Source organism: Lycorma delicatula, chromosome 1, assembly GCF_047948215.1.
Source record: "Lycorma delicatula isolate Av1 chromosome 1, ASM4794821v1, whole genome shotgun sequence".
NCBI lineage: Eukaryota > Metazoa > Arthropoda > Insecta > Hemiptera > Fulgoridae > Lycorma > Lycorma delicatula.
In genome coordinates this window covers 379316483-379340992 of record NC_134455.1, presented here as the reverse complement: position 1 = coordinate 379340992, position 24510 = coordinate 379316483, and the positions used below count along the sequence as shown (strand labels likewise).

Genomic DNA, 24510 nt, shown 5'->3' with positions numbered 1-24510 from the left:
AACAGCCAAAATAGTTACATGTTTTGGTAACTAGGTTAGAGAGTAATTATGAGAAAATATAAATTATGTCCTTTGTGATATAATGTAGAGCTGTAAAAAAGAAAATAATTATAGGAAATGTGTAGAAAAAAAAATTTCATGGGCAATGAACCAAAGATTTACTTCTTTTTTTACTGCTGAATTAATTCACTGCAGAAGCCAACAAAGAAATTTGTGTGTGGGAATATGAAAATGGAAATTTATAGTGTATGAAAGCTGTCATGTCTGACTAGTAGTCAAACCCAGGACCACCAGATGAAAGGCCAAGAAACTACCGTTCCAAATTTGATACGTTGTATAGCATTGAAGTTCATATTATATTCCATCACTTTGCATTGATGGCATGTAAGAAATATTATTCATAACATGTCAACATGTTCATAGCATTACTTTAAAAGAAAATTAATCACTTCCATAAAATATGCAAAATTATTGGATTAATTATTGTAGACAAAGTTACATAAATGACAGTGTATTTAACAACTACACAGAATAGAATATACAAAGTAAGTGAAATGGTTGTAGGAAAAATATAGAAAAAAAATATAATATTTACAGGAAATATAGAAGAAGGTTCAAGACTACTGAAATTCAATTACATTGTAGCATTATACTTTTCACATAAGAACTCATGATTTCCAAAAGTTAGTATACATGTTGTTAGTATCTACAAACAAGAACTAAATCATTTGATGTTCTTCTTAATCACTTTCAATTACTTTGCATAGAATTATTTGAAGTAATTTCTTTTCTTTCTTAATACTTCAATTTTTTTCTATTGTTTTCTATTCTACTCTACATAATTAACTCCTTTAAAAATTTTGTATTTCATCACGTTCTTTCTAAAATAAATGTGAGGGCTAAAATGTTTTGTCATGTTTTCATGCATTTCCTAGAACCAAATCATTTTTACTAGTGCCTTTTTTTTATAAATTATTGCATTCTCTGTTTCAACAGAATTATATTTGAGACGGTATGTCATCAGTTACAATCTTATTATTGTTTGAATCTTTCAGACTGTAAAGATAAAATTGTAGTGTTCCTCTATACAAAAAAAAAAGTTTGTTTTAAATTGATACTTCTATAACATCTTTGTATGTATTTCTGCCACTTAGGTCTCTTTTCACGTGCTAACAGTAGCATTTTATCCACATTTCTGCTAGTTTTACATTTTCATTTAATTACCCTTAGAATATTCTCGTTTTTCCACACACTTATATGTCATATCATTACATTGATTGTAAGATTGTTTGACCTTGGCATGTGTCTCCGGTCCTTTCAGACATTGTGCACATGTCATTGAACGTCCCTCCCAATTTGTCCATGAAAATGCTTGCTTGCATCCAGCTGCTGACACTAGAGCTTTGCTTCTATGTTTTGACCAGGATATTTTTCAGCATCTACCATGCAGCCCTGACTTGGCCCCTTGCAACTTTCATTTATTCCCCAAATTGAAAGAGTTTTTAGGAAGCAGATACTTTCAAAACAGTGATGATCTAAAAGTAGTTGTCAGTGAATTGAACTTGGTGGTAGAAGTGTACAATGAAGGGGATCAAGAAATGGTATCATGATATCACAAGTATTGGAATTTATGTGATAAATATGTTGAAATGTAGTTTTAGGGTTCCTGTAAATATAAAATAAAAATTGTTTAATTAATTTTTATATATCAAAATGTTGTTTACAATCTGGACAACCCTCGTATTTACTTTTTTACATAACTATATCACTTTCAATCGGTCTTCCTTTTCTGCTTTGTACTTTCTGTTAATTTCATTTCTTATATTTCTGTACCATAAACCAATTAAAACAACTTCCCTTGACCTTGCTAAGGCTTACAACACAGTCTATCCCAAAAAAGCTTTTTAAAAAACTATATGCTAGTTATACATTTGCTAAATATTAATATATTTAATTAATACAAACTGATAAGTTTATTTAAATAAGTTGCTATACTTTCTTAATTTATTTAATGTTGATTAATAAATAATATTAATATGGATTGAAATTCTGTTTTGTTGCAGATATTGAATGCACCAATAATTGAATCATGTTTAGAAGAAGACCCATTAAGCACTGATGTTAAAATTGAAATCAAAGAGGAGGAAGAAAACAAGGAATTAGATTGTTTATTGTTGCCTGTCAATCAGACAGAAGAATGCATAAAATCTACATGTGCAAGTTGCTTTAGTTTGGTTGTTTGTAGTTTAATTTATTACACTTTGTCTATTGCAGATTTTAGTAATAATGGTGGGGTTTTAACCTTTTCAGATCATGTAGCCTTGGAGCTGGTTATGTATGGCGTCAGTTTTAAAACGCTGTTACAAAATCATTTTATATGGCATCTTAAGTCGGTTATTTGTTTTTTATATTCACAAAGGAATCAGTTTTATTACACAATTTGAACGACGTTTATACAATGTAAAATGTTTTATTTAGACTAGAAAAAATATGACCATTTTTTCTCAGAAATGTGCTTGTGTGTATGTATGTGTGACTTGTGTACTATAATTGCTATGAGGATTACGGATTTATTTATTATTTACAAAAATAGCTTATCTTACTAGCAACATATCGATGTATTGAAACACATAATAAATTATGATATACGGCACACAAAAAAAAGAAGGAATTTGTGGTCATAAATACGTCACTTTTACTTGAGGTCTATAAATATCTTTTCAGACAAATGATATTGGTAAACACGTAACACATATCAATTTGTACTGATAACTAATAATCTAAAATAAATATGGTAAATACTTAAATGAAACTTTATTAACTTTCTGCAACTTTGAAAAAATAATTTAAGATATTATTGTAAATATTCTCAACTAAGTTGACGATGCAAGTTAGACTTGGTTAAGTGTGGTCACATTTTAATGACATAGAGTATTGTATTTTTAAGGAGTATTGCATTTTTTACACTTTAATCATATTCTACGTAACAGCTTACTATTATAATATAGATTTACAAAATCTTTGCAACAGTGAATGTAATAATTTTAAAAAGCCTAGAGTATCTACTTGTTCATCGCCATGTTATAAGGATTACATAAGATTAATTTTATTAAATCCGTCATTTATTACATATAAAACTTTATATTTGACAAAATAAATTAATTTTCATACCAGTGTATATTTTAGTTGAAACAGACATAAATTTAATACGTTTTAAATAATGTTAACATTTTGGATTAAATATGGCTATCTACTGGTTTAAATATAATAGTGAAGAAACTCTGTGACATCTGAATTAACATTAGGAAAATAAATTTGGTTGTAGAAGAATTATTCATTAAATAAGCTGTGCGAACGCTACATTTTTAATTTAATGTTGTAATTAAATAATTAAGTTATCATTTTTAATGTATTTTTTCCCCATCCAGGGTCATTTCGGTACAGTTGTCAGTATGTTGGAATGTTGACAGTTATGTAAACACTGCGTATTTGTTGGATTGGTGCGTATCTCATGCGTAGAATTTTTTTAAATTATTATTTTAATTATAAGGTGAATGACATACGATTTATGTTTTAGTTGAGGTTGTTTTTATTACAATTTCATAAATTGAATAAGTTTGTTTTTAAATGTATAATTTAACTGCAAATTGTCGTGACCTTCAAAATATATTAACCCAAAATCAGAATTCTTGATCAGTAAAAAAAAAAACATTGATAACAGTTTTTAAATTATGTAGGTTAATTTCCACTATACACCTACGTGTTTTAGAGAAATGAAGAGATTTTATTGAAGCTAAGTTTAATATTATTGATATATATTTGAATATGTGCGCAATTGTTTTCTGCGTTTTATTGTAACTATATGAGTGATTTATGGTGCTAGTTTATTCACGTGTTTAACGAAATTATGACTGTGACCCCTGCTACAGAAATCCCAAAAACGCTGTACAAATTGTATCTATTAATTAACGGTTCCAGTCCTTTAATTTGTGCTTAGTGTAAATTAAGTATATAAATATACGTTTTTCCTTCAGTTTTCATATTCAAAATTTGCAAATTTTATGTGATTTACCTGTAAGTTGTGTTAATAAACTACAAAGTTATGCAATGTGTGTATGTAATTATACATATATATATATATATATATATATAATTAATTATGATTTGTGCAGTTCTTTTTGTAATTTGTTTTTTTTGCTCGACCTTTACTTTTGAAATGTTTCTTTATTAGATTTAAATTAATAAAAGGCTTGCTTACTATTGTTAAATTTTGCTTCGTTGCTGTACCTGTTTTTGTAACTAAACATATAGAACCTATTATAAAATTTCCAAGACTGAACTCTATTTTCCGGAGCCCTAAAACATACTATTCTAATTTGTGTAAGATAAAAATGATGAAAGACATAAAATCTATCATAATTGTTGACATTGACCACTTCATATTCAGGTCATATAACCTTTAAATTTTTGATTAATTGTGGTTTGTTTACCTAAATTTCTTATTATGTTTTTCCAATTAATGTGTGTGTGTATATAGGAATATTTTCATCATACAACACAAGGTCTCCTGACTGTAGACTATCTTAAAAGATATTTGTTTAGTTCTATTAACAAACATATGAAGTTTTTTCATGCTGTGTTATATTGCATTTCAAACCTTATCCCATTTTAAATGTTTTGGGGATCATAAGTGCAGTTTTAAATTTTAAAGATCCACAGTTTATACATTATTTAAATAGTATAAAACATCATATTATTTACTGTTCAGTCATTTTATCAATAAATATTTTATTTCATAATTGGCTCATTACACACAACTAACATTGGGAAAGTGTTTTTTTTTTTTTTATAATTTTCAATCTATTTAAACTTTTTTTTAAAATTACTTAAGCTCCCATTTTTCTGTGTTTTTTTTAATTCTTTTTTATCAACAGTAACTTTATAATGTAATGCCATACCTTATTATATGAAATGTATACAGTTCTGATTTTGAATTTCTTATATTTAATTATTATAATTTAATTTTTGAACATATGGTGTATCTGAAGTACAAAAATACTTAGTTAAATTTTGAGTGTTATGTATATACTTTTAATAACCAGTACTTCCATGCAGTGAATTAACAATTCCAACTTATACTGAGCAATTACTTGATTGTCTAATTTTTCTACACTGACAGAAAAAGAAATCAACATAAATTAAGTGTCGGAAGTGCAAAATAAACCACCAACTTATCTTAATAGTCAAAGTTGGACTCAGCCCCCGTATTGAAGATGACTGACGCGCTCTTCATAAGATGATTCTTCATAGTTCACATGACTAATAGCACAAAAGCTGGTGCAATCTCTCTCTGTAGTGACTGTATTAATGTTTAAATATAAATTCAATTCAGTGACCTACAAAATGATGTTTAGTATGATGACGTACCTGAACTTTGCCCCTAATCTCTCCCCACAGAACGAATTACAAATCAAATTACAAATCTGAACAGGTCGCCATAACTCACAAAACTGATTGCTAATTGGCAAAAGTACTGATAATCTGGCACAGACTTTGATCTTGGTACCCAATGTCCAAACCTGCTTTCTGACATTTAGATCTTATGTTTTTCTAATCCTAAGTATTTCTACTACATTATATTAAAGTATGAAAAGAATCTAAAGTATATAAAGATTAAGTAATTGCTCAGAATTTCCAGATTTAACTTTTCAACTAGGAATATGTTTTTAAAACAAATAAGAGATTACTAAAAATATATATATATATATATATATATATATACCTTAAAATAGCAAACTCTGGCAGTTTATGTAACTCATTGAAAAAATATTCATGTATTTAAGAATATTTTTAAAAATTTATTGTAACAATATTAAATAGCCATTAAAATATTTTTTAATTAGATAAAAGAGATTATTTTATAAGGATAATGATATTAAAACTTTTAATAATAAATTTTTGATACAATTAATATCTAAACGGTAGCTAAAAACATTAATAATGTTCATTAACAAATAGTTTATGAAGTTACTATTTGTTATAAGTACTTGTAACCTGTTAAATATTAAATATATGAAGACATAATTATTATGTACTTCTTATTAACATAAAAACAAGAAAACTTCTTTTTTTTAAAATAAGAATTCTACATCACCTTAGTCAAGTAAACCAGGTTTTTTAATTTCAACTTTGAACGTATTAATTATCTTAATATCTTTGATAATTTATTGAAAAATAATTATGTAGAATTTTCACATTGTTAGATTAGGTTTGACCAGTATCACTCCACAGGTTTTCAATTTCATCTTTGAACTTATAATTCTTTTTTTTTCAATTGGTAATTTATTTAAAACAATTGGAACCATCTAGATAGTATCATCTCAATGATAATTTAGGTTTGGGCAGTATTACTCCACTCTTTGATTGTGGACTGCCTTTTAATTTATGCTGCGAAATAATTCAAATTATTTTGGGATCTATGTAAATTCAAATTTTTTATTTGATTATTTTTGGATTTTTCAATAAAAATGATTAAAATAACAGAAAAATTTAACATTCAGATTAATTTTAGCAAAATATGAGTAATATTAATATATGAGTTACACTCACATACTTTATTGTTAAAGCAAATACTGGCAACTTAAATACTGTACATGTATGTATATAGATAATTCCTAAAATAATTATATATATTTTTACAATAGCCTAAGTAAAAATACAGGTTCCGAAAAATTATTATTTTTTTGAACATTTTTCAGATGTCTCCTTTGGTAACAGTCGATATTTGAAATATTTAGGTTGATGCTCTTTACACTTTAATTAAACTTCTAGTATAGTGAAAGCTTCTGCATGAGCAGGTGAAGTGTTTTCACATTTTTATAGACATTGACAGATCATTCTCAACTGCCTAAGTGTTTTTTGCAGGCTTTACTATTGCATCCATGTATAAGAGATAAAAACTCATCATCATTTTCAATCATTCTTTTCCATCTTCATCACATTCTTAAAATCTGGGAATTGAATGAAAAATATTAGTCATCTCATTATTATTTGTATTTCAACACTTTCAGTTACTTGAGTTTGATCATTGGTTTGTGTGTGTTTCCTCTAGAAAAGCCCACAATATTTTCCATGCATTTTGTAAGTGAGCATTGTTAGTAATTAAGAGGTTTGTTCATTAAAACGATTTTCTCTTTTGCCATTGAGGAGATGTAAGTGGTGTAATATTGTTAAGTAGATTATGTATAAATAATCGATATGTAATTTATATTGATCGGTAAGTAATTATATGTTGTGCAGATCATCTCAGAAATTGATAAATGTGTACTCCATGGATAAAAAAGTAACTGTCCTTCCATTTGCCAGAATGGGTCACATAGTGTATAACCTTGACCAAAATAGTATAAAAATTAATGACTTATTTACATAATATGAAATAAGTATTGCTGTATTTTTGAGTACTATATACTGCATTTATGTACAGTAATTATACAGACCGTAGCATTTGGATTTACAGTGCTGGATGATGTAAATGTACTGACCGTTTGGATTTTTAAAGGCTCAATTTACATTTGCTATACCCTATTTGTATATATATAAGATTGAGGCAACTTTTCACGAAGAAGACACAAACATTTTATGAAAGTTTAAGTACAAAAATGAATATAAAGCTTAACAAATGAATATATTTACAAAGTAAATAATACAAGTTCTGATAGTATGTAAAAAAAAAGTGGCTTATGGAATTTTACAAAGAAGGTATTTCTACCTGTTTTTATAAACTATTTAACGATTAACTATTAATTAAAGAATTATACATCATCACATGTCGGTCTAATCAGAAAGTGAAAAGGTTGCTTAAATATTTTCCAAACCTCTGAAAATCCCCATTAAGACTGGTCAGAAAACCTCCAATTAAAAAAAAAATATTTTTTGGCTCTCGGACATTACTTTGCTTTTGATGATCATTAGAATCTGTGAAGAATTTTGGTTTTTGTAGTAGTATTCTCTACTTTGTTCTGTCTTGCAACTCCTCTAAAAGTCTTTCCTTTCCAAACCTTTAATCTCTCTTGATATTGTCCAGTAGCTATTTTCAAGGTCTTGGAGGTCACTTTCAAACTAAATGTGATGTGAAAATCACCTTGATATGATTTCGTCTGTCATTATTTATTCACACTACTTGATGACTGTTATATTTATAATTAATTCCTTCATTATCAGTGAGTGGAATTTTTCACTGGATCATAATCTCCAGTTCTGAAGCTGTGAAGCTGTTAGGCATGAATCTCCCTCAGCACTGCTAAGTATTAACAGCTTTCTCTAGTTGCCAAGAATCATCATACATCAGGTTTTAACAGCCGTAAAATTGTATAATGTAACAGGGCATGTAATTCTTAGTGTTGTAGCTTTTGGCTTTTCACATAAACTGTAATTATAAAAATCTTTTCAGTGCTCTTCCCATTTCTATTATTTTTTCTATATCATCAATCTCTGCATTCTCTGAATTATACCAGAATTGGATTTTCTTGGCTAGGGTCCTTGATCCTCCAATTATGAGGGCTGAATGTAGACCATACTCCTCTATCCCAAAATAATTATGATGGTAACTGATAAATATAGCTTGGGATTGGATCAAATTTTGGGGTCAATTTTTTAGCTCTTAATAAAATAGAACAATTTTTTGAAGAATGTTTGTTTTAAAAACACTGTTACATATTTTTGTAGTTTGTATATTTATTTAATATAAAAGAACTATTTTTTTTTTTTTAAATACTGTTTTATTATTTGATTGCCAATGATGTTTGGATGCTGCTCTTAAGAATATTCTTCAGAGAATATGTGGTTACATTTGCTAATTATCTTTTAATTGTTTTCCTTTCTTAGCAATAGTTTCTATAAAGTGGTTCCATCATATAGTTTGAATACTCCTGTTGGTATATTCAGTAGGGTGCTGGTATAATTTCTTTTATAATTCTTCTATGAATTCAAAATGTTGTTCTTTAAATAAGAGTTGAAGTTAATGTATATTCTAGAATATAGGAGGCTTGTACTGCTTAGAACATTGAAAAAAAATGATCAGTATTAACTTGATGTTGTTTTATACAGAATAATTTTTTCCATAGTTAATATGACAACTTCTAACATTGCTGGATTTTTTCATAATTATAGCCTGGGATAAGAACTTAAAGTTGCCTCATGTTGTAGTGCTCTGTGATAACCTTATAAGAGCTATGACCTTCAAAATTTATATCCTGCATCAGTAACAATAAGTGATGTTAAAATCTCTATTACCTATCTTAATACTTTTATTTTTCTGATAGTGCTATAGTCTTCTTGAGTCTTCTTGAATTCTATTGAACTCTAATGTATTTTTACTTCCTTATATGAAGTAAAAGAAGTATTGTGATCGTGAAAAATTCCAGTTTACAAATTTCAATGGAAATATCCATTTTGACCTTCCCTGAATCCATTTTTGACTAGTTTCGGGGTGATATCTGTATATATGTATTTCACATAACTCAAAAACGATTAGCCATAGGTTGTTGAAATTTTGGATTTAGGACTGTTGTAACATCTAGTTGTGTACCTCTTCTTTTGATTGCAATCGTCTGACCAGAAGTGTCAAAAAAGCACAAAATCAAAAAAAATTCGATTTTGGACTTTTTATTAACTGTAGTAATAAGCCCTCATTGAGAGCTTTTCAACAATATATCATAAGTGGTACTTATTTTCATTGGATCCAGAGTTATAGCCAAATAAAATTTTAATTATGTACCTGGATCTTCCAAGCGGAAGGCACATCGGTTTGAATCCAACTTTATATACATATTTTTTTTTACTTTTTTTAATTTAAATATATTGATTAATTGATAAACCTTAATTGGAAAGAAAAATTTACAAGAAATAATTCAATAACAATAAGAAAAAAAAAGAAGTTATTAGTGAAATAAAATTTTATTTACTTTTCATTTTAATTCAAAAATGTTTACTGAGGTTAATAATTATTAATAAATCAGTATATTTAAATTAAAAAAAGAAAAGTTAAAAAATATATGTATATGAAGTCAGATAAAAAACCAATATGGTTATGGATCCGACACATTTTCACCTAAATTAATATATAAACTAATATAAAATGCAGATACAGACACCACAAAAAAATTTGATGATGTGGTGTCTACCACAATACAATTGTGTAACTGTCCACTTTATTAAATAATTGGAGGATACTATCTCACTTTCAAATGAAATAAGTTTAAATGAAGTGCAGCAAAAAATGCATACATTTAATTTAATAGGCATACAAGGAAGTCATGTGATGTCCACATCAGCTTTTTTAAGTGAAAGATCACAGTTTCTTTACATCACTGGTTCTTTGCAATAGAATTTTTTCACTTTACTGTTATTAATGATTTGTTGATGATAATGTTTATATGTGCTAATAAATTTCTGTGAGCTTAATAATTTTCATTTTTGTTTATTATCTTTAATTTCTATACTAGTATTTCATTATTGTTGAGATATGTTTGCCATGCACTATCTATTATTGTGTTTTTTGCAGTTTTTTTCTGTACTGGAGACAAATAAAGACTTAAAAGTGGCCGAGTCACAGTTGCTTGTGGGTTTTTGTAACCCTAGCCCTCCAGTTACCACCACTCCTTCTTCACCTAGAATTATGGAAGATGAAGAAAATGGCAATATAGTTAAACAAAATAATAAAACAAGCAACGGTGATTCAACAGATGATAGCAAAATGTTTGCAACCCAGAGTTACCCTCTTAAAAGGAGTGAAGCTGTTGATACAAATGATTGTAAGTATTTCCTTTTCATCTAATATTTATTAAGTCTTTACATTTTATGTAAAGACTTATTCTATTGTAATTCTTATTAACTGTATTCATTTTTTTTAATATTTGTGTACAGTAAAAATATTTATATAAATTTTTTAAATAATTTTTTTTTTTAATTCTGTAACCAGACTATGTAACGTTAACTATTCATAGGTAATATACTTTTTTTTTAAATGCAGTTGTATTTTTCCTCATTTTTAATAACCTATTCCCAAGGGTTACTCAAAAAGTATTTGACCTTTGACCAGGGAAAACTGCTTGCTTATTGGTCTCCAGGCCTAATCTCCTTCCAAGTAGTTTACTTATGACTTTACACATTTAACTCTGTACTTCTTCCATTGCTGGAAACATTTCTGGAATTTCTCTTTTAATATGGCTACCAGCTAGTGTTTTTATGTTCTTTGTTTACTCAACTGAAACTGGAATCTTTTCATTAGACTGTATAACTAATAAGTCAGCACCTCTTTGACTTTCATTAGCCTCTCCTCATTGATCTTGCATTCTTTGTTCTTTGAGATTATAAAGAATTCTACTACAATGACTATGCCTTAATTTTTGAGTCATACCCATTATCCAAAACTCTTCCAGTTATCATAGTCTTCATGAAATCAGGACTACCACTGGCATATAAGTTTGACCACCTAAGAACATCTCATTTTGTATAACGTCTTGACATAACTATTTCTGTTTATACAAATTCATTTTTGCCAGACATCAATTTCACAATCACTCTGTATATTAAAATTAATATATTAGTATATTAAATAGGTACTTATGTATTAACGCCACCGCAGCTACAGCTTTATTTAAAATTGAGTATTTATTTTATTGAGTCTCATTATGAATTTTAAGAAATGGTTATTTATATTTATTTATTTTATAAATATAATTTAACCAAACATAACCTACGCTCGCTAACCTTGACTAATGAACACCGTAATTTTTTGAGTATTTATTTAATCAATTCAGTAATTATTGTAATTATTTAAATAACAATAATTACTGAATTTATTAAATAAATACTCAAAAAATTACGGTGTTAATTAGTCAAGGTTAGCGAGCGTAGGTTAAGTTTGGTTAAATTATATTTATAAAATAAATAAAAATAACCATTTATTAAAATTAATAAAGAGACTGTTTTGAATCTATGTTGATTACTTTGATTGACTACTTTGTTTTTAAATAAAGCTGTAGCTGCGGTGGCATTAGTACATAAGTACCATTAAATATATTAAAATTACATGTTCAGAACTATTTTCAATTTCTTGGGTGGTCTGTCAGTCATTGATAAAATGCGTGCTTAGTTAATGCTAGATTTTAGTTTGTTGATAGCTTTCTGGCATGCTGTCACCGTCAACTGAAATTGACTGCAGGTTTGGCCATTTTTTATAATTTGTTTATCCATTGTTGTTGAAAGTAACAAATTTTATTTCTCACCAAGAAATGAAATAAATTTCAATACATTTTGAATAGATCTTGTGTGTGTTACTTCTGTAGTAAAAGGCTGGTCCACCTTTTTTTTATATTATATTCATGATACCATCATTTAGACCAATCTGTTTCAACTTATCTTAACATTATTCTCGTACTCATAAATCAAATACTCTTCTCTAGTAATCTTCTCTAATAATTTTTTTATGTAGTAATGATTTGAGGCTAACTAAATCTATAGCTATAGATTTTATACAGATTAGATTTATAAAATAGACTGACTTTTTGTTTAGCATGCCATTCATCCAAATCAAGTAAATATATTCTCAAGATATCAGCTATTAATTAGGATTTTTTATTAAAAATTTTCATAGTAGACATACGACAAACTTTTTTCTATCAAGCACTTCTATATACTATATAGAAATTTTTATTTTTCGCTAAACTGCTCAGATAGTATTTTATTTTCTTGTTATCCTTGTTTTTCATACAAAAAAAAAATAAAAAACCCATTAGTTCATGTCTGTTAACATGTTAAATTCATGGTCCACAGGTAAATCTGACTGAATTCTAACTGTTTTAATAAAAATTGGTATTTTAAATAATTAAATTTTTGCTATTATATCTTAATACAAACCTGTATTATTGGGCCCTTTTGAATGAAAATAAATTCCTTTTTTGTATTTACTCATTTGGAATGGACCAAAAAAAGTTACAAATAAAGAAAACGACAAAAATTAAACCTATTTGCATCATTGGTAAAGTTGAATCTTCTTAATTTACATGAATAAGATTGGATAAGAATTTAGTATTTAAGAAAACTATTTTTAGTCCCACACTAGCAGTGTTGTATTAATTTGTTGTTGCACCTTTTTGAATCAAAACCATTATGTGCTAAATTTTTATTTTTCATACCATCAATATGTGTTATTTTAGGCACATAGTTAAGAAGAATGGGTAGTGTCTTTTTTCATGGGATTAGTTTTCAAAGTGTAATTTTCCTTTACTTACTGAGACATCTACTATCAAGAGTAACTATTAATTTTCAAAAGTCTGTTTTTTGTCTTCTTAAATTAATAATTTAGGATTGTGTACATAATCTTTCTGAAACTGGCAAGTAAAACATTTCCTGAATATTATTAAAGTCTTCCTGTAGCCTTTTTTAAACCATATTATTAGATCTAGTTCATTTTACTATAAATTTAGAATTTGTGTGTGTATAAAACTTGTGTAAACTGGGTATTTTAGGTTGATATCATTCTGTTTCTATTTGTAAACACTAATAAATTTTTATATTTATATATTTTATAAATAATTTATATAATTTTAATTTTTATATTTGATACACTCTTTTAGTATATGATAGGAGGGGAAGTATATCTTGTCAAAAAATATTCTTATCTTTATGTACAGACAGTTAACTTTATTAAATATAAATTTGGCCTTGAATTTTTTGTTCTTTAGAAAGAACAGTATAAAAAATATTTATACAATAGATATGGAAATTCACACTTGATTGTATATATATATATATATATATATAAACCTATTTTAAGTTACTATATATATATATATATATATATATAGTGTATGTATGTGCCTATAGGCTTATATATAGTTAAACAGTAATTCGTAAAATATTAAATACTTTTATAGTACTAATATTTACACAGCTTATTGATCCCAAATCATATTGCAGTTGCTCTTGTTCTTCTTTCGGCTGCCATTTTTTACATTATTCTCTTTTCTTGCTGCATTTTATTAATCCATATCTCTGCAGCTTTTTTCCAGTGTCAGTTTTAGAGCCTTACCATATCTTATATGTCATCACTATTTGTCTCATACATTCTAATCTTCATCAGTCTTGACTATTTATCTCTATAATGTCTCCTAGAACTTAATTCATTAATATTTACTTTTTAGTTTCTAGAGTACCAGCCACTAAACTTATCATTTTTCAAGATTTTGACCTGATCATACCTTCTTTCTAACTCTTGTTGAAACCTTATTTAATTTTTATCAACCCACCTAACTGGAAATTCTCTTTATCCACATTCAGATACCTTCACTCATTGTTTCTTTTTTCAATTAACCATAATTTTTGCTTTAAATCATTATACTTCATGAAAAAACACAGCATGTCTGGAAAGTAAGGAAACAATCCTCTAAGGTTGTGAAGGAATTAGTTGTTGCAGTATGGTGATGTTATAAATTGACAAAATGTCGTGAAGTGGTGCTTTGAGTTTTTGGAAGAAAGGTGAATAGTTCATAAAGAAATGCAGTCTTCTTCATAGAATTGAAGACTGTATTCATACAGATGAACATTTGATAAAATTGATTTCTGAATCTTAATTCTGTGATTCATGATGTGAAAAAAAATTAGACTGTAAAAAATTGTACGGTTTTAGATGCCAAAAATGTTAACTAACTGACAAACATAAAAAAAAAAACAGATTGATTCTAATAGAAGTATATCTTGTCAAAAAATATTCTTATCTTTATGTACAGACAGTTAACTTTATTAAATATAAATTTGGCCTTGAATTTTTTGTTCTTTAGAAAGAACAGTATAAAAAATATTTATACAATAGATATGGAAATTCACACTTGATTGTATATATATATATATATATATATAAACCTATTTTAAGTTACTATATATATATATATATATATATATATATATATATAGTGTATGTATGTGCCTATAGGCTTATATATAGTTAAACAGTAATTCGTAAAATATTAAATACTTTTATAGTACTAATATTTACACAGCTTATTGATCCCAAATCATATTGCAGTTGCTCTTGTTCTTCTTTCGGCTGCCATTTTTTACATTATTCTCTTTTCTTGCTGCATTTTATTAATCCATATCTCTGCAGCTTTTTTCCAGTGTCAGTTTTAGAGCCTTACCATATCTTATATGTCATCACTATTTGTCTCATACATTCTAATCTTCATCAGTCTTGACTATTTATCTCTATAATGTCTCCTAGAACTTAATTCATTAATATTTACTTTTTAGTTTCTAGAGTACCAGCCACTAAACTTATCATTTTTCAAGATTTTGACCTGATCATACCTTCTTTCTAACTCTTGTTGAAACCTTATTTAATTTTTATCAACCCACCTAACTGGAAATTCTCTTTATCCACATTCAGATACCTTCACTCATTGTTTCTTTTTTCAATTAACCATAATTTTTGCTTTAAATCATTATACTTCATGAAAAAACACAGCATGTCTGGAAAGTAAGGAAACAATCCTCTAAGGTTGTGAAGGAATTAGTTGTTGCAGTATGGTGATGTTATAAATTGACAAAATGTCGTGAAGTGGTGCTTTGAGTTTTTGGAAGAAAGGTGAATAGTTCATAAAGAAATGCAGTCTTCTTCATAGAATTGAAGACTGTATTCATACAGATGAACATTTGATAAAATTGATTTCTGAATCTTAATTCTGTGATTCATGATGTGAAAAAAAATTAGACTGTAAAAAATTGTACGGTTTTAGATGCCAAAAATGTTAACTAACTGACAAACATAAAAAAAAAAACAGATTGATTCTGCACTTAAGTTTTACTTACACTCAGTTGGAATGAGGATGAAAGCTTGGGTTTATCTCTGAATTCTTGAATTGAAGCAACAATTTTTGCAGTTATTGCAGATCATTTTCCAAAGTAAAAAATTCAAAATGTTAACTTAAACCAAAACAATTATAGTCTCTGTTTTTTGAGAGAGGAAAGGCATTCTTCCTGACTTCATGCCGCAAAATGTTTTAATTGTTTCAATTACCATCAGTACTTATCATGACATTCTTGATGGGCTATTCAGAACAAAAGAAGGGATGCTGGACATATAGCATTTGCCTTCTCACAAAATGTAAGCTGAATTAAAGTTAGTTACATGATTGTATATGTCAGTGATTATATTGAATATGTAAGAATGAAGACATATATTGTAAGTAGTAGTCAGTTAAAGATCTGTAAATAAATACTTCAATAAAATTTTAAGGGCTTTTTATCTTTACTTTCCAGATACACCTTATATTTTTAAATTTTCTTCTATTAAATCTGTGTTTACTGCAGCAAATTTATTTTCTGTACAAAAAAAGGGCAAGTATCCATTCCTTGCAATTTGATTTACCATAATACAAGATTCTGCAACTTTAGTTTATTGTGTGTTTTCTTAAATTTTAATATTTAGTGCTCATTTATTTCCATTCTGTCTTATTCATTATCTTTATTTTAGTCATGTTCAGGATGATTCAAAGAAACGGGAAATTTTAAAAATTAAATAATATTAAAAATATTTTTTAGAAAATTAATTTTATTTCATGTAATTGTACAAATGTTGCCATTTCAGGATACATACATTTTAGTTTATTTTTTTAAAGATGACATCTTCCAGGTGACCTCCTCTTCTACATAAACACTCACGAAGTCTCTTCGTTAAATTGTTCATGGTTTGACATAACATCTCAACTGGAATTTCCGAAATTGCTTTTCGGATCTTTGCCTTCAGTTCTTCTGTTGTAGCAGGTCTACTGTGGAACACTTTGCTTTTAAGGTGACCCCACAAAAAGTAATCGCAAGCTGAGAGAACAGGCGATCTGGGAGGCCATCTAATGTCACCATTTCGTGAAATGACACGTTGTCCAAACAATCGGCGTACAGCTGCCATCGATATTCATGCAGTATGTGACATTGCTTCGTTTTGTTGAAACCAGGCTGTGTTAAGAATCGGTAGAAAACTCTTTTGTTGTTCCACAACAAAGGATTCAAGCACGGCTACGTAACGAGCCGACGTCACTGTAATCGCAAGAACGTTGTTATCCTCAAAATAAAAAGGGCCTATAACACCGTAAGATGACATAGCACACCACACGGTCACTTTCTGGCTGTGCAACGGACGCTGGTGTAGCTGCGTAGGATTTCCTTGTGCCCAGTATCTGAAATTTTGCTTGTTAACAAATCTACTGAGGTGGAAATGCGCTTCGTCTAACATCCACAGTTCGTGAACAAACTCTTCGTTATCATTTATCTTCTGAAGCATTACATTACAGAATTGTGCTCGCACAACTGCATCGTTCGGTTTCAGTGCCTGGATGATCTGCAACTTGTATGAATGGTATTGCAAGTCCTTCACTAACATTCTTCGAACAATTGAACTATGCAATTGCAAAGATGCTGAAAGACAACGGATTGACCGATGTGCACTTCGTGTGACAGCATCTTGTAAAGCTTGAACATTCTATGGTGTACGGACGGTTCGCTCATGGCCTGGAGGTTTCTTTTTCATTGCCGAACCGGTTTCCTCAAAATTAGATATCCATGTTTTAATTGCATGTGCTGATGGAAGACGGTCGTGCCATCCCAGATTAAAATGACGGCGAAATTCTCTACACGCTCCCTCCACACTGTCATTGTTTTTGTAAAACGCTTTGATAGCAAATGCACGTTACGCACCACTCCAAGGATCCATGACAACAGAGAGGCTGGCGCCACTTATCAAGTGGTACCAATCGCCCACGGTTTCCAAACCAACACAACTTTCAAAATTTCCCGTTTCTTTGAATCACCCTGTACTAAATTGAATTTCTCCATCAACATTGAATTAATTCATTAGATCTAATCCATTCCTGCATTCAATTAAATAAACAGTATCGTAATAAAGTTTTTACTGTTTAATCTCTGAATTGTTACTGTGTCCTTAAAATTTTCTTTTATCTCCTTCATTTTGCTTCTTCTATATGCAAATTAAAATGTAAAGAGAATTTATGTATTTACTTATTGCTGAGGGAGAGCAGGGAATTACACCAGTCACTTAATCTTTAAGGCTATGTTCCCAAAACCTGACTAGTCCACCTAACTATGACTGTTTACTAAGTGCCAGAACCATCCTGATGAAGTCAGAAGTTCCCACATTTCCTGAAAGTTTTAACTTTATTTATTTTTACAAAATCATAATAAAGAATTGGCTCTGAAGAAACAGAGAACTCTACCAAAGTAGTCAATGGAGATTGTAATTAAGAAAATCAATAAGTAAAACAATTTTCAACTCCTTTCCTTTGTTTAAAATGCTACTTTGGGTAGTTTGTACTTCTGTCAATTAGCCAGAGTTTAACTCACTTGTTCTTGTATATTACAAGTTATTACAGTACAGGTTCTTCATGTCATTTTGTTCTCAATAAAATTCAGGAACAACATGCCCATATAAATATTAAAAATCAGTGATTTTAACAATATAAGCTAAAATTATCAGCTTATTTTGTTCAGTAAATATTCATTATTAGCTTGGATATAATTAGAGTTAATTAAAGAAAAATAATCCTTTTTCATCAACTTCCTTGGATGTTTAGCAAAGAGCATTGCTTTCCAAGCACGGTGTATTTGCAAATCAAGAAGTTTTTTGCAGGTTGATTTATTATAGATAAATCAGTATTTGTTCTAAGTCAGTTGGTGATTTTATCATAGAACTGTCTGTTATTAAACTATACCCTTTATAAGTTAAATAATACTTTTTTTGTCTTCATTCATTTGACTGGTTTGATGACTAATGCAGGATGCCTCAAGATGTGGCCTATAAGCCTGTCTCTTCTTTTAGCAATATTCTTCCAAATGCTTCTGTCTTCATCAATTTGCCGTAACACCTCTTCATTATCACTTCATCCACCCACTTGACTTTTAACATTCTCCTATAGCACCGCATTTCAAAAGCTTCTAATATTTTCTTCTCAGGTACTCCGATCATCCTTGTTTCACTTCCATATAAAGCTATGCACCAAACATATACTTTCAAAAATGCTTTCCTGATGTTTAAATTAATTTTTTTGTAAGAAATTATATTTTTGACTGAAAGTCCATTTCACCTGTGCTATTGAGCATTTTATATTGCTCCTACTTAATCCATCTTTAGTAATTCTATTTCCAAAATAACAAAATTTTTCTACCCCCAGTTCTTTCTCATCTTATTTTTATATTCAGTAGTCTATCTGCTTTATTTCTACTGTATTTCATTACTTTCGTTTTGTTTTTGTTTATTTTCATGTGGAAGGTAGTTCTTGCGAAGGACTTCATCCATGTCATTCATTGTTTCTTCTAAATCTTTTTTACTCTCGGCTAGAATTACTTTATCAACAAATCATAGCATCTTTATCTTCACCTTCCACTGTTACTCCAGATCTAAATTGTTCTTTGACATCATTAACTGCTATTTCTATGTAAAGATTAAAATGTAGCAGGGATAGGGAACATCCTGCTTGTCAGACTCCCTTTTTTCATTAGTGTTTCTTTCTTATATTTTTCAATTATTACTGTTTCAGTTTGGTTCCTATAAATGTTAACAATTGTTCTTCTATTTCTATACTTGAACCGTCAACATTTTAAGATGCTGAACATTTTATTCCAGTCTACGTTATCAAATGCCTTTTCTAAGTCTATAAATGCCATGTATGTTGGTTTCTTTCTTTTTCCTGTTTAGCCTCCAGGAAGTACTTTTCAGATATTACTTCAGAGGATGAATGAGGTTTTTATGTATGAGTGTGAAGTGTAGTCTTGTACAGTCACAGTTTGACCATTTCTGAGATGTATGGTTAATTGAAACCCAACCATCAAAGAACACCAGTATCTATGATCTAGTATTTACTAGGACTTGAACACTGAAACTCTTGACTTCCAAATCAGCTGATTTGGAAAGACTTGTTCACCACTAGACCAACCCAGTGGGTTATGTATGTTGGTTTGTTTTTCTTTAATCTTCCTTCTACTATTAATTTTGTCCCTATACTTCTGAAACCAAATTGGTCTTCTCCTAACATTTCTTCCATTCTCCTCTCAATTCTTTTGTACAGAATTCTAGTTAAGATTTTTGATGCATGTTTAATTAAGCAAATTATTCAGTATCCTTCACATTGTTCTTCTTCTGCTTTCTTTGGTATCATGACACTAACACTCTTTTTGAAGTCTGACAAAACTTCCTGTTTCACGTAAATATTACACAACAGTTTGTCAATCTCATTCATTAAAAAAGATGGTGAGTGTTACAAATATTTTTGCAGTCAGTTTCCAGGTTTATCAGAAACAAAGATAAGAGGGTGTTTTTGTTGGGCTAGATATAAGGAAACTTATTAAAGATGAAATATTTGAATCTAAAATTGAGGAAGCAGAAAAACAAGCTTGGAAAGCCTTCAAGAACACAATTACTGAGTTTCTTGACAACAAAAAACATGAAGATTTTAAAAATATTGTTCAAAATATGTTAAAAAATTCTAAGATTTAAGCTGTAAAATGAGAAGCTAAAGGTGCATTTCCTAGATTCTCTCCTCTATTACTTTCCCAAAAATCTTGGTGCAAGGTGAAAGGTTCCACCAAGACATGAAAGAGATGGAGAGGAGATATCAAGGAAGATGGAACTGAGCACAATAGCTGGCTATTTGTTGGATGTTAAAAAGGGATGACCCGTTGGGAGACAAAAGAAAAAGCACCAAAAGGAGCATTGAAACAAAAAGATAAGAATTTTATAAGAAATTGAAAGAACACATAGTATTTTGCTGTGTGTTTTCATTAGTTTTAATGATATTTATAATTAATCTTGTTTTTAAATATATTAAAATATAAAAAATATTTAAAATTGAGTTAAATATTTAAATTGAGTTTGCTGATTTCTCCCCAGAATTTTACTTTGGAATTTGTGTCTGTCTACATTAACATGATTAAATTTAGTGTTGTCTGGTTAAATATACATTCTCTTGTTATCTTATTCTCCAAATAAGTTGTTTATTGTTTTTGTGATTTATGTTTATGTTTTACTCTCTTAAATATTCAAACCATCCATACCAGTTTGAATTAATCAAAAGTCCAAACATATGACATATTTATTGAGTTTTTATTGCATTATTGCCAAATATTAGTTGTGATTAAATGGTATCACCATGTATGTACCTTTTGATTTTTTTCAATTATTAGAAGTTATTAGATATGAAAATTTATAATTATACATGTTGAAAGTTATGAATGTATTTCAGTGTTGATCTCTCAGAAAAAGGTGATATTCTAATTTATCAGTATATAATATAAATTCATGCTAACAGCTGTTAGCCTGTTCTAAAGTTATATTATACATTTTAATTTAAGAGTGGATTGTAAAAAAAAAATGCAGTGTTTGTATTGCATTGAGTTTTTGTGATATTTATATACACAATACAATAATTACTTTTTTGCCTGTTGTATAACAAATATACTAAAAAGTAAGACAATAAAGTTTTTATTTTTATCTGTAAAGAACATAGTAGTAATTATATGTACTCAAAATTCTGTTTAAATATAAAGTGCTGTTTTGACAGTGTGGATATATTTTTTGTAATATCAGAAAAGTATTCTGTTCATACATATCACTTTATTTTCTTTTTAATTCATTATCTTTATACAATGTGGTAAGGCTAAATATTTCACGTTTATTTTCTAGTAATTTAAATGATCTTAAACAATTTTATGTAAAATTTGATGTTGAAAAGTCCTTGAGTTTACTTTTAATAAAATAATATTCAGCTATTAAGTTTATATTTGGCCTTCAATCCACACTAGTGGGTATTTAAAAAAGATTTAACTCTTGGAATGTGGTTGTATAGTTTACATATAAGTAAATTTTATGTTATTGGCGTGTCAAATAACAACCCCAAACTTAAGGATACCTTCACATTACAAATGAAATAACCTTGGTATGTTAAGTATCATTTCAGAATTCCATTCCATTAGATGTGCCATATTGTTTTCTAAAGATGAGGGATTGTTAATCTAGAAAACTTACTTCAAGTGTAAGTCTTAAATATGTGAAATTTCCCCAGTCTGTAGTCCTCAATAAATGGCTAATATCAAGTTTTAATTAAATCAATTTCATGACTGGGAGTACACAGAATCAAAAGGGCCTGTTCTAACCTTCACTACAGATGTTTTTTTTGAGAATATGAAAGAACATTTAACTTGCTCATCCACAATATTTATTAGAAAGTTTAAGTGACCTTATATTGGATTGTCAAAAACAAGTAGTTTTTGACTATTAAATCATTTCCTTAATCAATTTGATGATTACCGACCCTTGTTTTATAAGCACAAATTGAAAACTAATTGAGAAAATTAATTGTTTAACATTAAAGAAAGCATGTGCACTCCACAACACATTTTCAAAACTGTACTTATTCATATGCTGCACTTTCATTAATTGCACTACCATTGGCTGTTAATATTTTTATCTCTTGGATGTTTTGACGCAGGCTAACACTTTTCCTCCAGTGTCCTGCCTGATGTCTTCACTAAAAGATTTTTCATTGAACCTTCAACTGCAGAATTTTTCAGGATATTTTGAAGTATTTGACCTAGCAGTTAAAATTAAGGAGTAGTATCACATACAGCAATATTAAATTCAGCTGTAGAAGGAACAGGTATTTAAGGACCGCGAAATAGAGATTTAACGTAATCCAGTAATCGTCCAATAATCATCTATATGGGCATAGAATTTTCAGAAAGTTTATCCTTACCTTGAGAGTACATGTCCATGTTCCAAATACCTTCCTTTTTTCTATTTACCATCCATTTTTTCAACTTCCGTTGATTTAAAATTTTATATTAATAAGCAATAATCACTTGTTTATATAAATTAGACCCTGCCCTTCAAAATTTAAAAGTTTGTGTTATAAATTGATTTTTGTTAAATTTACACTTTCCAAAAAATTTGTATCTAACAATAATTAAAGCTTATTGGATCATTACCATCTATAAATAATATCAGTCATCTCAGCATTAAGTAGTAACATTATGTAGTTTTAATGTTGTAATAATATGTGAAAATAAATCTTCATTAGATCCCACAAGGATTTTTATTATTTCAGTAAAACTTTAGAACAGAAACTGGACATCCATCAGTAGGGTGTTCTAATTCAAACCTTTCCTTTTTTAATTAACATTTTTGTTTTTTTATTAGCTTCTCATGACTACTCCCTTTTCTATTGTGTTTATTTAACTCAGTAAATAATTAATCAACCTCATCTTTAGTGTGATTTTCTGCATAAGTAGTTGTTTGTTATTAACTTCTACTAGGTGATATTTTTGTTTGTGTAGAATCCAAGCGAGCAAATATAGTAAGGAATTACTTTCCCCACTATTTGTATCTTGACATATATTCTTCAGATAAATTTCTAATCTCTGAGCTTGTTTCTGAACAAGGTTCAGTAACTACAAAGATGTAACTACTGAACTGAAATAATAACTGTAATATTTATGACTAATTAGCATACCTTTCATAAAGATGACTAGACCACTGTGAAAAACAAAATATTGTCATTCAGTAGGTATTAAATTTATATTTAAAAAGTATGATTAAATCACTGAAAAAAGGCAGCTAGAATCTGAGTTTCATGAGAGAACTTTACATGACCGCTACTTGAGGTCAGTGCCCTGCTATTATTTTTTTCTGAATTAGTTTCTTTCTTAGCAATAAATCCATTTCTTCTGACTTATATGTAATTTTTATTTTCTCTCCTAGAATAATTACTCCACTTTTAGATTTGCCCTTTAAAATTTGTATTGTTTCCCAGTAAGTCCCCAATATTAATTACGATAAATTCTTATCATTGTCTTAATCTATGTATATTTTATTAAAATTTACCATGTTTTCTACTTTATTCCAGATAAAAAGCTAAATAGGGGAATATCAAGAGCAACAGATAATGTTAATTTGGTATCACAAGTTAGATCCGAGCTAGTGTTGGATAACATAGAGCAAGATTTTTTTGTAGAAACACCTGTACATACTTTTATACTGCCAGATATATCTTCTGAAGAACCTGGTATGTCATGTAATTAATATTAGTACCTGTTATACATTATTAAAAACAAAGAATGAGGTTGAAATATAGGGAGTGAGAGATTTGATTGTTTCTCTATAATGCAACTGTGTGTTTTAACTGTAACAGTCAATTTTTATTTATATTAAAAAAAATTAAGTGTAAAATATGAATCTTAGTTTTATTTTTTTTCAAATGAGTTTTACATGTTTTTTTGTTTGAAATTTTAATTAGCTGTTAAACTTATTTTTAATATTTTTCACCTTCTCTAAAACAATGCATGAACAAAATATCCTAGTATGAGTGCATAGTTTTAAGTGTAGGATTAAGTTAATATTATTATTGAGTTAACCTAAAGAATTTTATTAAAAGATCAATATTATTCAGTTTT

The 24510-nt window shown here is 28.5% G+C and overlaps 2 protein-coding genes across 5 annotated transcripts in view; both read left to right on the top strand.

The window, feature by feature from the left end:
- LOC142317305 (uncharacterized) overlaps nt 1-2594 on the top strand; it is a 33573-nt gene extending 30979 nt beyond the window's left edge. The window contains exon 3 of one of the 2 annotated variants that reach the window (XM_075353741.1): nt 2064-2594. In XM_075353741.1, coding sequence (XP_075209856.1) covers nt 2064-2444 — 381 coding nt within the window. In that variant the 3' untranslated portion in view covers nt 2445-2594. The remainder of the gene's footprint in view (nt 1-2063) is intronic. The other variant, XM_075353742.1, reaches the window with a different exon arrangement.
- Nucleotides 2595-3364: 770 nt separating this feature from the next.
- LOC142317306 (uncharacterized) overlaps nt 3365-24510 on the top strand; it is a 39655-nt gene continuing 18509 nt past the window's right edge. For all 3 annotated transcript variants that reach the window (XM_075353743.1, XM_075353744.1, XM_075353745.1), the window contains exons 1-3: nt 3365-3500; nt 10562-10811; nt 23964-24122. In XM_075353743.1, the coding sequence (XP_075209858.1) occupies nt 10676-10811; nt 23964-24122 (295 nt within the window). In that variant the 5' untranslated portion in view covers nt 3365-3500; nt 10562-10675. The remainder of the gene's footprint in view (nt 3501-10561; nt 10812-23963; nt 24123-24510) is intronic.